General features: G+C 35.9%; 1 protein-coding gene across 1 annotated transcript; it reads left to right on the top strand.

Annotated features, from left to right (window-relative positions):
* LOC121727079 (geranylgeranyl pyrophosphate synthase-like) lies at positions 1 to 8,500 on the top strand. The gene is made up of 8 exons (XM_042114757.1): positions 1 to 48; positions 701 to 858; positions 1,772 to 1,916; positions 2,216 to 2,336; positions 6,540 to 6,679; positions 7,073 to 7,108; positions 8,061 to 8,197; positions 8,452 to 8,500. Exons 1-8 carry the CDS (start codon positions 1 to 3, stop codon positions 8,498 to 8,500), a joined length of 834 nt encoding a protein of 277 aa, XP_041970691.1.
* The last annotated feature ends 13,700 nt before the right edge of the window (positions 8,501 to 22,200 follow it).

The raw sequence follows: 22,200 nt of genomic DNA, 5'->3' as shown, positions 1-22,200 counted from the left end.
ATGGCGAAATGGACTAAGAAATCGTATGACGAAGCGAAAATGGAGGAGGTGAGATTTTTGTGACTTAAATTATTTAATCCAAAGTTATACTAACAAAAATGAAAGAACATTAACATGTTATTGTAAGCCGCACATAACAATTGATTTTTGGATTAACATAACTCTACAACGACAATCTGTATCAAATATCTAGTACCTGGATGACCGAGCTTTGCTCGGTGTAGCAAACACTCATTGACTTCGTGTTACTTAACAACGCCATCTGCTGGAATAGCTTTAGCTGTTGTTGTGTCGTTAAAGCAATTAGTTGCTCACAAAATAGTATTATTATTCGCCAATAGATGTCAGGAAGTATTTTTTAGTTTATTGATTATCGATAAAACACGAATAAAAAGACATTTTCTAAAAATGATTCCTAGCTAGATCGATTTATCGCCCCCGAAACCCTCTATATACTAAATTTCATGAAAATCGGAGCCGATTCCGAGATTCCAATTATAAATATAGGTATATACAAGAATTGCTCGTTTAAAGATATAATCTAGACAAAATATACATTCAAACTTTAAAAAAAAAGATACATAATATTATAATGTTTTTCCCAAAACCAAAGAGAATATAAACTACGTAACACCTAAGAGTAACAGTTCAGTCTATAATTCTGGCACATACTAAACTTAATTTTAATCTATCATTGCAGAAAGTCCTTATGCCACATACGTATCTGCTGCCTCTACGCATCTACGGTTTTGTGGGTAGTGAACTGCCCAAAGCTATCAATTATTGGCTCAACATACCCAATGACAAGCTCACGGCTATTCAGAAAGTCTTGGTCAAAATAAACAACGCGTTTGCTATGTAAGTACATACAATCACGGGAGAGAATCACTTATATTATTCTGAAAGAAAATGCCACGCTGAAGGGGGACAGAATTGTCCTGCACTTCAAGCATTTCGATTACCGACTTTAGTTTTCGCAAACTAGAGTACTTATCTATACATATTACTAGCTGTACCGGCAAATGTTGTTTTGCCATAAAAAGTATTTCGCCCATAAATTATTTTATTGAAGTGACTAAATAAGTATGGCCCATGGCAATGTCCATCGCTATCCCGTCGCTCAAACAATGGTCGCCGTCAGTCTCGAGTTGCAATAATTTACTATTATTTATTCAACAAATGCACTTATCAATATAAAAAGTACCCAGTAGCCGTTTCTCAGACCTACTGAATATGAATATACAATTTGGTAAAAATCAGTAAGGCCGTTTCGGAGGAGTACGGTAACTAACATTGTGACACGAGAATTTTATATTTATGATAAAACAAAGTAGCTTTTTTCCCTCATGTCCCTTTGATCTTTAAAACTACGCAACGGATTTTGATGATTCTTTCAGTGTTAGATAGCCCATTTATTGAGGAAGGCTATAGGCTATATTTGATCACGCTAAGATTAATAGGAGCGAAGAAATAGAGGAAAATGTGGAAAAACGGGGAAAATTATTTGAAAGGGTTAAGTTCAACGCCAAGCGGATTCATCGCCAAATTAGTTTTATCTCAATAACACGATAACTATGCAACATTTGAAAATTAGATGCATCTTTGTGATTTTTTTCTATCGAGAAAATTTTAAGATATCGTGTTTTTGCTCAGATTGAATTCTTGGAAATGTAATGTAGTATCTAATTTTAGAAAATGAAACAATTCGGGGCTTATTTTCATGTATAAAAATGAATTATAAAATCGATAAAGATATAAAATATATTCACAGACAAGACGACTTGATGGACGAGTCCCTTTACCGGCGCACGCAGCCCGCCGCACACAGGGTGTTCGGCAAAGCGCTGGCGATTAACTCCTGCATACATCTGCAGTTCCTAGCGCTACGGGATATCATTCAATTAGGACATCCTAAGGTATTTATTATTTGTTTTAAAAAACTGTGTTTTAATACATATATTTTTATAGTATCGGCAGTATGGACATAATTACCTACAAAATTCACATAATTGTTACGCGATTAAGTTTCACTCTATCGAACCAATTGCGAAGTAAAAGTCTAAAGAAGAAAATTTCACATAAAAATAAATTTTGCAAGTTTTATTTACATGTAAATTGATTAATAAATTATATATTAAATTAATTATCATACAATATATTTAATGCTTGAGTTTGAACTATTCCTTTAACAACCTATTACGTCCATAACTTTTAGGCTGCAGAGTTGTACAGCGAGTGTTATATTAATTTTTCAAGAGGACAGGGGCTGAGTACCTACTGGCGAGATCACCAATGTGACGTCACGCTGGACGACTATAACCAAACGACGATCAACCGTAAGTTTTACTTTTTGATTAAGAACTTTTTAACTGTTTATTTGAGTAAGTAAATTAACACTATCACAATAAAATACATTTGAAACAGTCTTAAAATCTATAAGTACAATTGATTATGAGTTATGACATTCACTAATTCATATTTTAAGTGTACATATAGGTTGTATAATAATAAATGTTTAATTTATTTTAATTTATTTAAGTTGAGTTGACCAAGAAAGATTACTTTTACAAACTGAAATAATTTATTTTAAAAGCAAAATAATCTTATTGTTCACCATCATCATGTATTTTGGTGAAGCTACAAGGATGGACTCAGTAATCAACGATGGTGATCGATAATCAAAAATTGTCAGAAGATGCAACAATATTGTAATGCAAAATGGGCAGATAAGAAAGCCTCAGATGATATTTACAACTACATTTGATCTGAGACAGATCTGGGGCAATTCGCATAATTCGCATCGGGGGCGGGGGAGGGAATAAGATAGGTGTTATATTATCTATACTAATATTATAAATGCGAAAGTATCTCTGTCTGTCTGTCTGTCTGTCTGTCTGTCTGTCTGTCTCGCTTTCACGCCAAAACTACTGAACCGATTGCAATGAAATTTTGTACACAGTTATTCTAGAGTCTGAGAAAGGACATAGGCTACATTTTGATGTGGGAAAATATCTTATTTCCATGAAAATATCGATGAAAATTTATTCGCATTGCGCAGGCCAGCGCTCATCCCGGGGGTCCTGGGTTCGAGTCCCGCAGGCGGAACAAGTTTTCAATGTTCCTGGGTCTTGGATGTGTATTAAAATAATATTTCAAAAATCTTAAATATATTTTATGTATAATATTATAAAAAATCCAGAAATATATCGATGCAATTTAGTTCTAATACGATTCAACAGATGGCGTTTTATTTTATTTTAGTTCTAATACGATTCAACAGATGGCGTTTTATTTTTTACTTAAATATATTTTATGTATCTATACTTCTATACTAATCCATACTAATATTATAAATGCGAAAGTATCTCTGTCTGTCTGTCTGTCTGTCTGTCTCGCTTTCACGCCAAAACTACTGAACCGATTGCAATGAAATTTTGTACACAGTTATTCTAGAGTCTGAGAAAGGACATAGGCTACATTTTGATGTGGGAAAATATCTTATTTCCATGAAAATATCGATGAAAATTTATTCGCATTGCGCAGGCCAGCGCTCATCCCGGGGGTCCTGGGTTCGAGTCCCGCAGGCGGAACAAGTTTTCAATGTTCCTGGGTCTTGGATGTGTATTAAAATAATATTTCAAAAATCTTAAATATATTTTATGTATAATATTATAAAAAATCCAGAAATATATCGATGCAATTTAGTTCTAATACGATTCAACAGATGGCGTTTTAATTTATTTTAGTTCTAATACGATTCAACAGATGGCGTTTTATTTTTTACTTAAATATATTTTATGTATCTATACTTCTATACTAATCCATACTAATATTATAAATGCGAAAGTATCTCTGTCTGTCTGTCTGTCTCACTTTCACGCCAAAAACTAATATTATAAATGCGAAAGTATCTCTGTCTGTCTGTCTGTCTGTCTCGCTTTCACGCCAAAACTACTGAACCGATTGCAATGAAATTTTGTACACAGTTATTCTAGAGTCTGAGAAAGGACATAGGCTACATTTTGATGTGGGAAAATATCTTATTTCCATGAAAATATCGATGAAAATTACGTCGCATTGCGCGTGGCCAGCGCTCATCCCGGGGGTCCTGGGTTCGAGTCCCGCAGGCGGAACAAAAAGTTTTCAATGTTCCTGGGTCTTGGATGTGTATTAAAATAATATTTCAAAAATCTTAAATATATTTTATGTATAATATTATAAAAAATCCAGAAATATATCGACGCGATGCAATGAACATTTTAGTTCTAATACGATTCAACAGATGGCGCTTTTTTTTTTACTTCGTTGGAACATAGAACTAATCATACTTATTAGTTATTATGTTTTTGTTTATAGTTTTTAATACGTTAGAATATTATGTTTAATAATATTATCACTTGCTATAATAATAATCAATCTATCTTATCTTATAGAACTCCTACTGCATTTCTAAGGAGTTCGAGTGTGTTGTGTTGGCCTATATTCCATCCAGAAAATATATCAATGCAATCAACATTTTAATTCTAATATATGAAAACAGATGGCGCTTTATTTTTTACTTCATTATTATAACAGAACTAATCATACCTACTTTATTATATATTATTGTTTTTATTCATAACTAGCTGTTGCCCGCGACTTCGTCCGCGTGGACTTTAGTTTATAGCGCGCGGTGTCAACAAAATGTGTGTCAAATTTAAAAACTTTTTAAAACCCTGGTAAGTGGTACCCCTCTTAGGGCCGCGCTACACCGGAATGGCAGCGCTGAAAGTGCTCGCCTCGCCGCTGCCATTCCGGTGTAGCGCGGCCCTTAATTAATCAAAATACCCAAAAACAGCTGTGCAGTGTGCACATAATCTGTACTAATATTATGAATGCGAAAGTATCTCTGTCTGTCTGTCTGTCTGTCAGTCTCGCTTTCACGCCAAACGCCAAAACTACCGAACCGATTGTAATGAAATTTTGTATACTGATAGTCTAAAGCCTGAGAAAGGACATAGGCTACTTTTTTACTGGAAAAAAGGGTTGTAAGGGTCGTAAATTTGTTCAAAAAATTCATAATAGATGGCGCCGTGCGTCTTCTACATCGCGCTGACGCTTGCTCAAAAGTCTTTCTATAAGAGGTGGTATCATCTTACATTTAAATCTCGATTTTTTTCGATTGTTATATCTATTCTACGGTATTAAATAACTCAGTACTTTATCTGTGCAGGCAGTGACGTAACCTTAAGACCAAATTTCACCAACGACTGTTAAAGTTAATGCTCGAATTAGTATCACGTTAGCTGTTTTGTTTTTCATATGAATGAAAGAGAAGACAGGATATTTTAACAAGCTGTTAACACTAACAGACGTTGGTGAAATTGGGGCTAAACCTATCAATGATAAATAGTTTATGGGTAAAGTTGTGTAATTGGGGGGCTAAATAAGCTTTAAAATTTGGCATAATATATAAAGTTTAACATACAAAAATGAAGTACTTATTGTTTGCACACTGCACAGCTGTATTGATTTAAGGGGTACCAGGGTTTTTTTATAAAAGCTTTTGACACCAATTTTGTTGACATCGCGCGCTATAAACTGAAGTCCACGCGGACGAAGTCGCGGGCAACAGCTAGTACAGAATAAAACATTATACCATTATACAAATATAAGTAATTTTCGAGGGTCTTCGGCAAATCGATTTATTACGTCTTCTGTGAAAGAATCGGTCATATCTTTTATAAGTTTTCTTTAAAAGTAGGTACTTGATAAGATACTTAGTAGGGACGTCAACATGATCCAGGGGGGGGCAATTTTGTATTAATTTTTATATGTATACCCGAGGAAATTGATTCCTAGGCAGTTGACAGACCTACGTGGTTTGATCAGTTTATGTCAATTCAATGATAGCTGTGATCGGTCGGATGAGTTTGACCGCGACCAAATTACTTAGGTCCGCCATCTGCCTATAAATCAACTTCTCTGATAGTACATTCGTTAGGTCTGAGAATAGGTTTTTATCTACTTTTAGGGTTTCATACCCAAAGGGTACAAAAAGGGGCCCTATTACTGAGCCTTCAATGTCTGTCCGTCTGTCTGTCTGTCTCCAGGCTGTAACTCAAGAACCGCTATAGCTAGACTTCTGAAATTTTCACAGATTTATTGTATTTCTGGTGCCGCTATAACCGCTATAAAAACAAAACAAAGTTAATATTTAAAGGGGGCTCCTATACAACAAACCTTATTTTTTGGTTTTTTTTCGCTCGTGATCCATAATGGCAACATAATAGACACTTGGAACTTTCACAAAATCCTCAAATATATGTATACTGTAATATTAAATAATAACATTAAAATAAAATGAAATAAATAATTATTCCCATACAAAAAACACAAATTTTTCCTTATTTTCGCTCTATAACGGTACGAACCCTTCGTGCGCCACTTCGACTCCCACTTGACCGATTATTACCTACTTTTTATATTGATTCTAGAAATAATTTATATGGAAAAACATTTGCCGGGTCAGCTAGTATAACAATTTTTTTGCTTTTTAGAAACCGGATGTCTCATCGTATTCGTAATTCAACTGATGCAGTTATTCAGCGAGAACAAAACAGACTACGAATATTTAGCGAAAATGTTCTCAATTTACTATCAGATACGAGATGAGTATGTGGACTTGAAAAAACCGGAGGTAAGTACATAATAATAATATTATTATGTTGATCAGTTTTATAATAAAACTTTTTGTAAAATGCAAGCATTTGCAATTTTATTACTCTTGTTATGTCAAATAACTATAAAAATATCTTAGATATAAATAAAAATGAATCCATAAATTCCTTCACGACATCACGCGTAAGCGGCTGGATTAATTTTGCTGAAATTTGGTATCTAGATACTTTGAGTCCCAGAAAAGGACACGAAAAATGTACGGCTCCCGCACAATAAACTTATATAATTTTTGCCCAAACTATTCAATCTATAGTAGTAGGGACAGCTAGTATTAAATATAAAAATAAACGTACCTATTATATTGCATAGGAACATACATATCAATTAATATCGTTATTGCATATATTTTCAGGCTGTTGAAGAAGGGACGCGAATTCCAGAGCTTCAGGTAAAAAATTTATCCCCTCTCTTACTGTACTTTAATTTAGTGATATTTCCGCCTTTCGTCAATACATTACTATCTTTTAAAATATGCAAATTTTCTTAATTAGTAATTAGTGCCTGTCCAGATGAGGCGTTTTACACGCGAAGTCCATACGCGCGTTTCAATTTCTATTGCATCCAGATACCGCGTTTTACGCGTTTTTACGCTACTAACATGGACTTGAAGTTATCACGCTCCAGGCAAATACGTACATTCGCAACGGACTCACCCGTATTACCTAGCTGTCGCTGCAATGGCACCCAAGTATCTCGACTCACGCGTCGCTCGTGCGTTTGACGCGCGAGTAACAAAACACGCGTACGTGGACGCGATATCTTATATTATCTTTAAATGAGCAATTCTTGTATATATATTTATATACAGTGTGTAACCAAAATAAGTGATAATTCTTTAGGGTGTGAACGTGGTGCTTGTAGAGAGTTCACTGTGAAAGTGGCAGCGCTGAAAGACGATTTTTTTTAACTTTTGTATGGGCAAGGGCGTCACGAGTTTCCCCATACAAAAGTGAAAAAAAATTATGGTTTTTCAGCGCTGCTACTTTCACAGTGAACTCTCTACAAGGAACACGTACACACCCTAAAGTATTATCACTTATTTTCGTTACACCCTGTATAATTGGAATCTCTGAATCGGCTCCAACGATTTTCATGAAATTTAGTAAGTAAATTAGGGGGTTTCGGGGGCGATGAATCGATCTAGCTAGGAATCAAATTTGGGAAATTTTATTATATTCGTGTTTTATCGAATACCGAGCAAAGGTCGGTCAAATAGCTAGTAACTTAATAATGTAGCTCTAGTATCTCGGGTACTCGCGTAAAATGCGCGAGTTGCTCACTCGCGCGTAAAACGCCTCATCTGGACAGGCTCTTAATAATATTTAATTAATTGTTTTTAGAAACTCTCCACAATGACGTTTTGCGACGACTTCACGGAGGGGAAGTTCAGCGTAGCCGTAATACACTCACTAAAGAGTCAACACCGCGACGTTATTCTTGGTAATTTGAGTCAATTCAGACAGCAACACGACGACGGGTACCTAGATGCATTTCTAAATTTGTATGAATTTGACAGATTTGCAAGACGTACGTAACTCAAGTAACCTCAGTTCAAATTTAGAAATGCATCTACGCGTCGCGTTGCGTTCGAATTGACCATTACGGTACCTCCCGAAAACAAAGCATAAAATATGTTTTTTCCCCTTTTCTTAAAATAAGTATGTATTTTCTTAAAAACAGTGGACCTTCCACTGTTTCTTTAGTCACAATATGACTATGCCAATGTGCCAGGCAAAGACAAGCACACCTTTATGTTAGTATGGTGGTAAAGAAAGATTAACGTATTATAAAGCTGATCGCAAAGTCAGCATCGTACGCGCTGCACGCGTCGTACGCGCTGCACGCGTCGTACCTACGCATCGCATGGCGCATAGTAAAAGAAATGCGGCAAGTACGGCGCGGAGAAATTCTACAACGAATGGGAATTGTCCATTTTTTTTTTAATTTTGCTCATTACAAAAATATTTCGAGGAATAAGGTCAGTGATCATTTTTCTGTATATAAACGAAAAAAATACCCATTAGTTACTTATATTTTTTAACAAATACGTTTAACCTTTGTTTGACCTTCAATGGCGTTAAATTAGCAATAAATTCGACCAACATTACGTTTCGAACTTTTGGTAAGCTTCTCGTATCAGCTTTCACATGATGAGAACTTGCATTTGACGAACCAGCCATTATAAATAAGATTGAAAGGAAATTTAAAACATATGCAGAGGTCAATTGGCGGCCGATGATGACGTCAGAGCGAAACTTTAAAAAATTATTGAGAAAAAACTAGCCAATGAATTTCAAAATTATTTAATTTATATTCTTAAAATACCCTATTATAACGAAAAAAAAAAAAAAGTACATGTGATTTTTTTGGACAATGCCCATTCTAAAATGCAGCGCGTTCGGCGCGTGCGTGCTGATAAATTTCCTAGATTTTTGTTAATTTTGCAAACAATTCACTTTAGGTATACTGAAGATGCGTACGCGTGACTTGAAGACGAAAGAGTACCTTCTGTCACTGCTGGAGGAGGCCGGCGGCATTCAGAAGACCCGGGAGATCCTGCTAGAGATAGAAGCTGATATACATGCAGAGGTACAAGTTATAACGTTTCTTCATTCTCTCTAATTAGTAAGGATAGAAAGATAAAGTTCAAAAATGTGTACCTACAAAAAGCGGTTTACTCCTATTTTGATTTTTGACGTGCTGCATTACAACAGTAAAACAAAAAATATAATTTAAGGTGAGGCCATAAAGTTAATATAATTATTAATTACCTATAATAGAGGAACAAAGGCCTGAGCAAGCGAGATGTCACTGTGTGGTAAAAAGAGACGTGTGCGGTGTGATACATGACAGCAGAACCAATTTTTTTCATCTGTTTGTCGTCCAATCTGCACTTATCGGCACTTTGACAATTTAATCTCTTAGAAAGATGATAAATTTTTTTTACACACAGACGTATATCAATTTCGGGTTCGTTTGACAGCTCGAGATTGTTGCTCTATTCCGCTAGATACTTAATATATCGTCGCAATCGTTTACAGGAGAGCCCTTCAAAGATTTTGTGTTGTATTTTGTTTCATATTTTTAGAACTAGTAATTTAGTTGACGTGAAATTTGGGCATATGGTTTGGTTTTATGAATTTTATAATGTGATTCACAGTACAAATACCTAATTTGTGTAGTTTTTTTAAAAAGTCACATCAGTCGTTATTTCCTGGAGTATAATGTGACGTATGTAATAAACCGACGTTATTGTATGGAGTTTTGTTTTTAGATTCATGACGGTTGAAACATTCCGTCAATATTCTAGGGATATGTCTTTAACTTTATGGTCAATTTTGAAAACTATAGGTCTAGGAAATGGAATAAAAACATTAATATTTTTAGTAAGCTTAGTAAGAAATAACAATAATATATAATCAAATTCTTGATGTATTAGAACTTTTTAAAAACTTAATGATCTTAATTCCTCTACAAAAAATATGTTTATATAAAAATAACACATATTTTTTTATACAATAAGGGGGCAAACGAGCAAACGGGTCACCTGATGGAAAGCAATTTCCGTCGCCCATAGACACACGCAACATCAGAAGAGCTGCAGGTGCGTTGCCGGCATATTAAAAGGGAATAGAAGAGGGTAGGGAAAGGGGAGGGTAGGGAAGGGAATAGAAGAGGAAAGGGAAAAGAATAGGGGAGGGTGGGGAAGGGAATAGGCCATAGGGCCTCCGGTGAACTCACTCACTCGGCGAAACACAGCGCAAGCGCTGTTTCACGCCAGTTTTCTGTGAGCCCGTGATATTTCTCCGGTCGAGCCGGCCCATTCGTGCAAAACCATGGCTCTTCCACGTGCATTATTATACGGTACAATATATATTTAAAAATAAATATTATTATAAAAAAATGCAATAACTTCTAAAATAAAACAACAGTACTTGTCTAAAAAAGTAAAATACTTATTAGAATAGAGAGAACCGTTTCGTGGTAAGATTTTTAAACCTAATATGAACTCATCAATCTTAGTAAAAAATAATTTAATTTAATACTTCATCATCTTCAATGACTAAAAATATTCAAGATTATTCTCAAGTGTTAGTTAGTACCCAAAACTCCAACTGCAACACCAGTAAAAAGACATGCAAAATGTGATGACTCGTTTTGTTGCCAACATGAAACTGATGATTTTTTCTGCCCTTCTGTATCTACTATTGGCTTGAACCGAACTCGAACCAACCATTTCCATCGTGTTCGTGAAACCTCCACGTCTAAAATTTCAAACGCAGAGCGTTTTGAGATTTCACAAAGTTTTGGGAACTTCGTAGCAAAGAACAGCAATGGTTGTATGTAGCTAACTATAGAAGACCGAAAAACCGAACATTCAGACGACAGTTAAAGTATAATAATAAATAGTATTTACATATTATAGTTTGCTACATACAACCGTTGCTGTTTTTTGCCACCAAGTTGCCAAAACTTAGTGAAAATCTTATTAGTAGTGCATTGGAATTTGCACTGGCATGGAGGTTTCATAGTTTTAGCATCGACTATACGCCCTTTTCTTAATACATACGTTTTGCATAAGTTTTTTAAAGCTTTTAGTTTTATTTCCCTCCACTTTTCTTTTTTTTTCGTTTTTTAAGATTGTTGAACACGATGGAGATGATGCATTCAAGTATCTGCTAATACTAGATACAGAAGGGCAGAAATAATCATCAGTTTCATGTTGGCAACAAAACGGGTCATCACATTTTACATGTCTTTTTACTGGTGTTGCAGTTGGAGTTTTGGGTACCTACTAACACTTGAGAATCTTGAATATTTTCAGTTAAAGTACTAAAAATGGGAGTGAACGTTGTTGAGAATCTAACGTTGCTGAGAACTTGTGAGGTTTCTGATTGAGGAAATTCGTTTGCCCCAATAGGCGTCATTTCACCTGCAGGCATAAAAGGATCGTCATTTTATTCAGGAATAGAAATGGAGGCAATTAATTTATCTTGGTGATATTATTTACCTTTATGAGATGGTTCTTGAACACGTCTTCTGAAAAGGCATAATTCCATACATCTTGCATTTGCTAAGTTGACAATATTTCAGCTGCTCCTTGTGGTCATTACCACAAGGATCTGCTGAAATATTGTAGTATAAAATATTTTTTTTTTTTAAGAGCCTATGCTGTCCCACTGCTGGGCAAAGGCCTCCCCCAAGTCCTTCCATTCATCCCGATCCATTGCCACCGTCGGCCAACCTGGCTTGTATGTGTCAAGTTCATCGCGCCATCTTTTGCGAGGTCGACCGCGGCGGCGTCGTCCATCATCAGGTACCCAGTCTGTGGCGATCTTTGCCCAGCGGTCAGGATGCATACGGCTAATATGACCCGCCCAATCCCATTTCAGTTTGGCAGCCTTTATGCCTATGTCTGTTATACCAGTTTTGGAGCGCAGCGTGCTATTTCTTATTCTATCTGTTAATCTTACTCCCAATATGCTGCGCTCCATCGCTCTTTGGCACGCCCCGAGATGGAACCGTTGCGACTCAGTCAATGACCAGTGTCTGCTCCGCTAAAAATACCTACAACAACAATGTTAATAATTTAATACATACAGTATAAAATATGTATGTATTAAATTATTAATATTGTTGTTGTAGGTATTTTTAGCGGAGCAGACACCTATAACGCCATTGCATTACAGGAGTCTGCTCCGCTAAAAAATATATGTAAGTGCTAGGTGCCTACCTAGAACTTACTTTTTTTTCTTCTGTACTCTTACAATATGTCATGCTATACAAGACAAGCATAAGTGACATTGGGATTGCAGAGTGATATAAGGCAGTGCGGCTCTTAAGATGAAACTTATCAAAGCTGTACGTTTTGAAAATAATTTCAAAAAGTATAAATATTAGAAATTTTAAACATCAATGAAAAAAATAGCATCAAAATAAGCGTTATGCTAACGGTTAAATCAAATTACAATTTAAAATGTCATTATATCTTTATAATTTTTTAGCAAAAAACGACCTATGTTAAATTGTGTGCCACGAATAACGTCGGATATGCAAATCCAACCAGCATCTATCCATAGAAAAGTGACGGTTCATACGGTATGCCCTTAAATGATCCATAGAATAATGACGATTGGTTAATTCCGTCAATAAAAAAGTACCTACAGAAAAAATAAAGAAGAGTTTTGACTCTTATAATATAGTTACTTTTATAAAGCTTAATCGGTGTAAATACTAAAATCATATACCAAAAAAATAAGTCCTTAGAACAACGACGGATTTATTAAATCCGTCGTCGTCTATAAATCAGGCATTTAGTGGATTTTTTTTATAAAATTTTATAATCAGTCGATAAAAACATCAGTCTTTATTCTACGATCATGACGATATTATTCGACGATCTCTGTGGCTCAGTGGGTGGGCTGTTGGTAGCTCAAGCCGGGGGTCGCGGGTTTGAATCCCGCTGACGGAACAAAAAGTTTTCAAAGTTCCTGGGTCATGGATGTGTATTAAATATCTTAATTACATGTATATTGTATAGTATAAAAAAGTTGTCTGGTACCCGTAACACAAGTTCTTCAGGTGCCAGACTGACGTGGTGTGAAGCTTCCATAGATATTATTATTATTATATTAACTTTATGGACGAGACAGTAAAGCGACACTACGCGGCAGAAAAAATTTGAACATGAATCCATACTAATATTATAAATGCGAAAGTATCTCTGTCTGTCTGTCTGTCTGTCTGTCTGTCTGTCTGTCTGTCTTGCTTTCACGCCAAAACTACTGAACCGATTGCAATGAAACTTTGTATACAGTTATTCTAGAGTCTGAGAAAGGACATAGGCTACATTTTGATGTGGGAAAATATCTTATTTCCATGAAAATTTCGATGAAAATGAATTCGCATTGCGCGTGGCCAGCGCTCATCCCGGGGGTCCTGGGTTCGAGTCCCGCAGGCGGAACAAAAAGTTTTCAATTTTCCTGGGTCTTGGATGTGTATTAAAATAAAATTTCAAAAATCTTAAACATATTTTATGTATAATATTATAAAAAATCCAGAAATATATCGATGGAATGAACATTTTAGTTCTAATACGATTCAACAGATGGCGTTTTATTTTTTACTTTATTGTAACATAGAACTAATCATACTTATTAGTTAGTATGTTTTTGTTTATAGTTTTTAATACGTTAGAATATGATGTTTAATCCATACTAATATTATAAATGCGAAAGTATCTCTGTCTGTCTGTCTGTCTGTCTTCTGTCTGTCTGTCTGTCTTGCTTTCACGCCAAAACTACTGAACCGATTGCAATGAAATTTTGTATACAGTTATTCTAGAGTCTGAGAAAGGACATAGGCTACATTTTGATGTGGGAAAATATCTTATTTCCATGAAAATTTCGATGAAAATGAATTCGCATTGCGCGTGGCCAGCGCTCATCCCGGGGGTCCTGGGTTCGAGTCCCGCAGGCGGAACAAAAAGTTTTCAATTTTCCTGGGTCTTGGATGTGTATTAAAATAAAATTTCAAAAATCTTAAACATATTTTATGTATAATATTATAAAAAATCCAGAAATATATCGATGGAATGAACATTTTAGTTCTAATACGATTCAACAGATGGCGTTTTATTTTTTACTTTATTGTAACATAGAACTAATCATACTTATTAGTTAGTAAGTTTTTGTTTATAGTTTTTAATACGTTAGAATATTATCTATACTAATATTATAAATGCGAAAGTATCTCTGTCTGTCTGTCTGTCTGTCTCGCTTTCACGCCAAAACTACTGAACCGATAGTAATGAAATTTTGTACACAGATAGTCTAAAGCCTGAGAAAGGACATAGGCTACTTTTTAACTGGAAAAAGGGGTTGTAAGGGGGTGAAAATGCGTAAATTTGGTCAAATTAACTTAGTTCCAAAAACTTAAAACAGATGGCGCCAAGAGTCCCCTAGATCGCGCTATTGCTTGCTCATACGTATTTCTATAAGAGGTGGTACCATATTCAGCTAGATTTTTCGATTCTTTCGATTGTTATACACGTTATTAACTAATAACTCACCTACCAACTTAGACATCAAATTCAAAAACAACAGCGCCAAAACTACTGAACCGATTGTAATGAAATTTTGTACACAGATAGTCTAAAGCTTGAGAAAGGACATAGGCTACTTTTTAACTGGAAAAAGGGGTTGTAAGGGGGTGAAAATGAGTAAATTTGGTTAAATTAACTTAGTTCCAAAAAACTCAAAACAGATGGCGCCAAGAGTCCCCTAGATCGCGCTATTGCTTGCTCATGCGTATTTCTATAAGAGGTGGTACCATGTTAAGGTAGGTTTTACGATTCTTTCGATTGTTATACACATTAATATTAACTAACTAGCTGTTGCCCGCGACTTCGTCCGCGTGGTCTTTAGTTTATAGCGCGCGGTGTCAACAAAATTTGTGTCAAATTTAAAAACTTTTTAAAACCCTGGTAAGTGGTACCCCTCTTAGGGCCGCGTAACGCGTTACACCGGAATGGCAGCGCTGAAAGTGCTCGCCTCGCCGCTGCCATTCCGGTGTAGCGCGGCCCTTAATTAATCAAAATACCCAAAAACAGCTGTGCAGTGTGCACATAATCTATACTAATATTATAAATGCGAAAGTATCTTTGTCTGTCTGTCTGTCTATCAGTCTCGCTTTCACGCCAAACGCCAAAAGTATCTCTGTCTGTCTGTCTGTCTGTCAGTCTCGCTTTCACGCCAAACGCCAAAACTACCGAACCGATGGTAATGAAATTTTGTATACAGATAGTCTAAAGCCTGAGAAAGGACATAGGCTACTTTTTTTACTGGAAAAAAGGGTTGTAAGGGGGTGAAAATGCGTAAATTTGTTCAAATTAAGTTAGTTCCAACAATTCATAATAGATGGCGCCGTGCGTCTTCTACATCGCGCTGACGCTTGCTCAAAAGTCTTCCTATAAGACGTGGTATCATCTTACATTTAAGTTTCGATTTTTTTCGATTGTTATATCTATTCTACGGTATTAAATAACTCAGTACTTTATCTGTGCAGTGACGTAACCTTAAATCTATCAATGATAAATAGTTTATGGGTAAAGTTGTGTAATCGGAGGGCTAAATAAGCTTTAAAATTTGGCATAAAATATAAAGTTTAATATAAAAAAATGAAATACTTATTGTGTGCACACTGCACAGCTGTATTGATTTAAGGGGTACCAGGGTTTTTTTATAAAAGCTTTTGACACCAATTTTGTTGACATCGCGCGCTATAAAGTACTATAAACTGAAGTCCACGCGGACGAAGTCGCGGGCAACAGCTAGTACCTAATATTCTGGTCTTCCAAAAAGGAGGAGGTTATACGTTTGGCTGTATGTATCTTTTTTTTCTTTCTATTGTATAAAAAAATATTTCTTAAAAATAGGGAATATTACGCAAACACGGATTAGAGGGCGCTACTAGCACATAAAGAAAATAATCCGACGAAAATCCGACGTGATGCACACGCCATATCAGATTAAGATACGTTGTGAAACGTTGAACAAAACTTTTTGTTTACTGTCTATACTGGTGCTGCCCCTAGCGTGATAACATTGCAGTATTCATATAATATTATAATCCTATTAACATTTTACAGATTCGACGCTTGGGCGGCAATCCAGTGTTTGAAGATTTGATGCGCGATCTACACAGCTGGGACGAACAACCAAAAAATATATAGACTATTAGAAGTTCAATTGATGACATGCTACAAAATATATTTAAGTTAATGTATCGATATAAATAATATAAGCCCAATATTCGCAATCTATATATATATATATATATATATATATATATATATATATATATATATATAAAAACGGATTTTCAATTGTATTATTAACTCTAAAACTCGAAAACGGCTGAACGGATTGGGCTCAAATATTCGTAGAAGTCCAGGGAAGGTTTTAAAGTGAGACGAAGTTCACCGGACAGCTAGTAAAGTATAAAACTATCTTTTAGGAGTAATATGTGGTTACTCTTAGGTAATATAGTAACATAACTTATAAGGTACCTGGTACCTACTAAGAACAAAGGCTAATTAGTATCCATACTATAATTATTATTATAAAGGTGAAAGTGTGTCTGTCTGTCTGTCTTTCTGTCTGTTATCTCTTTACGCCCAAACCTCTTAATCGATTTTGATGAAATTTAGTATGGGTACACTTGGAGTCCCGGGATAAAAAGTATCGGATCGTGTCCTTCACATAGGATACTTTCTATCCCGGAAAAATGTACGGTTCCCGCACGATAAAGGAATTTTGGTACAACGGGGTTGCATGCGTCATCTAGTCGAAGGTAAATGGAATGATTTTTTTTTATGAAATAAGGGGGCAAACGAGCAAACGGGTCACCTGATGGAAAGCAACTTCCGTCGCCCATGGACACTCGCAGCATCAGAAGAGCTGCAGGTGCGTTGCCGGCCTTTTAAGAGGGAATAGGGTAAAAGGGAGGATAGGGATGAGAAGGGAAATGAATAGGGGAGGGTAGGGAAGGTAATAGGGGAGGGTAGGGAAGGGAATACGGTAGGGATTGGGCCTCCGGTAAACTCACTCACTCGGCGAAACACAGCGCAAGCGCTGTTTCACGCCAGTTTTCTGTGAGAACGTGGTATTTCTCCGGTCGAGCCGGCCCATTCGTGCCGAAGCATGGCTCTCCCACGTATAAAATAATTAATAATTATGTTCTTAATCATAGATGATATAATTATTAATTATGTACTCTCATGGTAGTTCTGAAAGAGGCAAACAACATTACAACCAAGAAATTGAACTAAGTAGATAGGTATAGGATTATTTTGCCACAAATCAATGTATTAATATATTAAATCTTAATTTAAATCTGTTTCTCAGATTTAATAAAGGACAGCGCTTTCTAAAATACAAAAAGAATATTATACTCCGTTTTTATTATATATTATGTTTCAAAACCGTGTGTTTTAAAACTACTAGTAACACAGTGCATATTTGCATAATATTACAATTAAAATTGTAAATTTGGAATCTTTTAATAATCTGGAATTTGGTAAGAGATTTTTTCAAATATTATTATGTAATATTTGCGGAAATATTTTAAAATAATAGTGCAATTTAAACATACCTGGTAAGTTTTATTACCATATTTTGAGGACATAATTACGTGCAACCCTAAAATTACTTACATGCCATAGGAAAGTCCTCACTGAAACACCAATTTAAAAATATAATTTATAAGAACACATATAGCTTCACAAGTTACAACAACCAGACTTGGCGGTAAGATAAGAAGCTAGAACGCAATTTTGCATTGCGACCACAAAAAAAGTAAATAACAGACTGGTAGATTCAGGAATATTAAGAGACGCCGTTTTTTGTTTACACCGCCACAAAGTTTCCGCCTTTATTCGTTTGAGAAATTAAAAAAAAAATGTCGAAGTGGACCCGGATATCTTACGATGAGGACAAAATGGAAGAGGTATGAGTTTTGTTCTTACAATTACCTAACTGTACCATCGAAGAAATTGATTCATAGTTAGTTGACGGATCTACGTCATAAGCTATGCGCTTTCGTCTTCAATTTTCGTCATCTTCTTTGTATTCAACTTTTGTTTGGCGCTTTCAATAATAGTTAGTACGGCAGCCCTAGAACATTTTTTTTATTACTATCAAGCAAATTTTTTGTGAGCAGCTACATTTTGATAAGACGAACACCTGATGGAAAGCAACTACCGTCGCCTATGTATCTACATAATATGATCAACATCAGAAGAGTTGCTGCAGGTGCGTTGTTGTATACTATGTATATTTTCGGTGTGTGATAATATACTTTGGGGTCTATGGCTTACACAGACATACAAAGCCGCGCGCGGTGCGTTTGTATGAAGATAACTTACTGTTACTTCCCCTCATTATACTTACTATGACAAAACTGTCATTCCGATCCCATTCTGGTCGCGCGCGGATTATAAACATTATAACTTAGGGAATGCAATCCCGCAGGATAATTTCAATCCCGGTATTTGCGGGACTGAACCGTCACAATCCCGCTGGATCCCGGTATTTGCGGGATCCCGCAGGGTGGACTTAAACTTTTAAAATAAATCGTTATAATGACTTTACTTGATAGAACTCCTTTTATTTTTAGAAACATAAATAAACCAAACATTGTCGGACACTTTTTTTACAAGAGTATACTTCAGACTTTAGATATGAAAATAATAAACAACTAAACTTTTCTTGAAAATAGCTACGTAAAAAAATTGTTAAAAAAAAGGTATAACTAAAATACACTTTTTAACCAACTTATATATAAAAGTATGTTAAAAATATTAAGGTATTAATTATTGTGTCGTCTGCCAAACGGCTCCTGATATTCAACACAACAAACTGAAAAAGTTTGCTCAGCTTTCGACCGGGATTAGTCCCGCAAAATGCATGCGGGATCCCGGTATTTCGGGATCCCGGTATTCCGGTATTGCATTCCCTATAACAATTATTTATGTACCTATATATTTTTTATAAAGTACTAACAAATTTTATAGCTAGGTACTTTTGTTGCTAATGTAATTTTTTTAGAAAATACTCCTACCATACAAGTATCTGGAACCATTGCGCATCTATGATTTCTTGGCTACGAAATTGCCTGAAGCTTACAACTATTGGCTTCGCATTCCAAATGAAAAACTAAAAGCAATACAAGAAATCGTAGTCAAGCTGAACAACTCATTTGCTATGTAAGTATTTCTTTTCTTGACTTCTGCTCTTTGATAATGTTAGTAGTAGGAATATTGCATTGTCACACTTCATCTTCGTATTTGAAAAAGAGAAGTTTTACATTTAGGTACGGGCATCTAGCAACGTTACGAGGAAATGCGATGCATTTTCAAATGAGCTTTCTATTGGGCTGTCTATTCTAATTTCGAAAATTAGAATAGACAGCCCAACAACATGAGTGGCAAATATGTACTTAGGAGATTCGATGTGTACTTTCTAGTGTATAGCTTTAGTCAATAAATTTCAGAAATGTCTAAATTAAAACGTATCGCAGTTCATCGCCTCGGTACATGTGAACTGACTCTATAAAGTGTCTAAACACACTAGGCGAAAGTTACGCGGCGTAAATTCCGCATGTCTACGTCAACGCATACAAAATACGGACGGAACGCGTCGGAATAGTGTGTCATCGGTAATTTAAAATACATTGCGGGCGTAATCAATAATCATGCAGAACGTAATCATGCGGTTCGGTCTTCGGCCTAGTGTGTTTTTTTTTTTTAATGAAATAAGGGGGCAAACGAGCAAACGGGTCACCTGATGGAAAGCAACTTCCGTCGTCCATGGACACTCGCAGCATCAGAAGAACTGCAAGTGCGTTGCCGGCCTTTTAAGAGGGAATAGGGTAATAGGGGAGGGTAGGGAAGGGAATAGGGTAGGGGTTAGGGGATTGGGCCTCCGGTAAACTCACTCACTCGGCGAAACACAGCGCAAGTGCTGTTTCACGCCGGTTTTCTGTGAGAACGTGGTATTTATCCGGTCGAGCCGGCCCATTCGTGCCGAAACATGGCTCTCCCACGTATAAGTCTCCAACGTAGACCTACGAATAATAAAAACTATTTAGACTATAAATCTGTACATTGTCACGCGCCGCCACCGCTCCCGCCCCACTGCCCGCTGATTTCGAGACAAAGCCTTATGAACTTGATTAATACCTTTTTTTACTTTTTATGTAAAATACTTACAGCTTGGACGACATACAGGATGATTCTCTTTACCGGCGAACGCAGCCTACTGCCCACAGGGTTTTCGGGAAGCCGTTTGCGAGTAACACCGGCATGCATCTGCTGTTGCTAGTGCTGGAAGACATTATTAAACTTGGACATCCCAAGGTACCTTAATATATATTTCTCAAAGTTACAAACTCTATACTACCGCCTCTTGTTTGATGTGACGCGGATGACATGGGAGAGGACAATTTTCAGTAATTTTACAGATTTTTTAAATAAATAATTTATCAAAATGTAATATATTATGTATGTCTCAAAATCTAAACCCTCAGATTTTAAAAGTAAGAGATATGCTATGGGGGCGTGGCACATGTCGCCAAAGTCGTCAGTCGCATGCAAATCACTCCACGGCTTATTACATACGTTTTCACTTCGTCGCAAACGAAAACAAAACAAAATGACGACTTGTGCTATAATATGTATTACAAAAATTGCAGCGATACTGTAAATTTCAAAAATAGCGGGATCACAGTATCACAGGCAAGCGTAAGCGCCGGCGACGCGTAGTGTCCAATAATTGTGGTGTTTTTTATTTAGGAAAACTTTCGGAAGCTATTTATCAACATTTTAGTACTGAGTGATTATAAAAGAGAAAATACGTGTATTTTTATTTTTAACAAGGATCAATATTTCGAAATTTGGCCGTAAGGTTTAATTGCACCCTGTATACTATAATAGGGATGATGACAAGGTCAAAGATTAGCGAATTTTGTTAATAAAATAAAGAAATCACGGTAAAAAATAAGTGTTCCCAAAATTTCAGCTTGATAGCATTTGTATTTTTTTTGTTATGCGCCTTTAAAGTTGGATATTCAAGTCGATTTTTTTTTCAATTAAATTTCATAATATTTGTATACAATTCGATAACTTATGCAATTAAAAACAATTTTTGTTATAAAACCACTTTCATAAACGCAATATTTAATATACCTGTCGAACAAAGTTGTCTCCCGATGCGTACAAACTACGAAAGACTGACGTCAAGTCTTTCGTAGCACTTTGTATGGAGCGTTTCGGGCAGATCTTTTTTTGAGATATTTGAATTGTCATATCTTGGTGAATTTTTAAGCTATCAGAGTCATTCTTTCAACGACGTTTCTATTTTTTAAGTGTCCTTCAATTACCGATAAGAAAAAAAAATAGTCATCATGCCTATTACTATAAACTATCTATGATATCAGCGTCTGAATGAATATGCCAAATTTCAAAAGTGTAAGTATAATATGTATATGTTAAGTTACTTAACTTAAATCGGACTTGTTGTTCCGGAGATATGCGAACAAACATTATACTTAACTTTAAGTATAATGTTTGTTCGCATATCTCCGGAACTACAAGTCCGATTTAAGTCTACTATTCTTTTTTTACTAGGTGTCGTTCAACTCAGGGAATACTCGTACAGCAAGTTTCATCAAAATCGGCTTAGTAGTTTTTAAGAACGGGAATTCTCTTACGTACAATTCTTTAGTCGGTTTTATATATTTTTTACATTTTTTTTTTATGAAATAAGGGGGCAAGCGAGCAAACGGGTCACCTGATGGAAAGCAACTTCCGTCGCCCATGGACACTCGCAGCATCAAAAGAGCTGCAGGTGCGTTGCCGGCCTTTTAAGAGGGAATAGGGTAGGAATGGGAAGGGAAGGGAAGGGAAGTTAAGGGAATAGG

Source organism: Aricia agestis, chromosome 5 (genome assembly GCF_905147365.1).
Source record: "Aricia agestis chromosome 5, ilAriAges1.1, whole genome shotgun sequence".
Lineage (NCBI taxonomy): Eukaryota > Metazoa > Arthropoda > Insecta > Lepidoptera > Lycaenidae > Aricia > Aricia agestis.
Note: the sequence above shows the minus strand (reverse complement) of the source record. Positions and strands in the feature narration are given on the sequence as shown.

Excerpts from the sequence above, each read along its gene's own strand:
- LOC121727079 (XM_042114757.1), top strand. The coding sequence starts at position 1 with ATGGCGAAATGGACTAAGAAATCGTATGACGAAGCGAAAATGGAGGAG. Across the intron at positions 49-700 it reads ACGAAGCGAAAATGGAGGAG|AAAGTCCTTATGCCACATAC; the intron begins GTGAGATTTTTG and ends CTATCATTGCAG. Across the intron at positions 2,337-6,539 it reads TAACCAAACGACGATCAACC|AAACCGGATGTCTCATCGTA; the intron begins GTAAGTTTTACT and ends TTTGCTTTTTAG.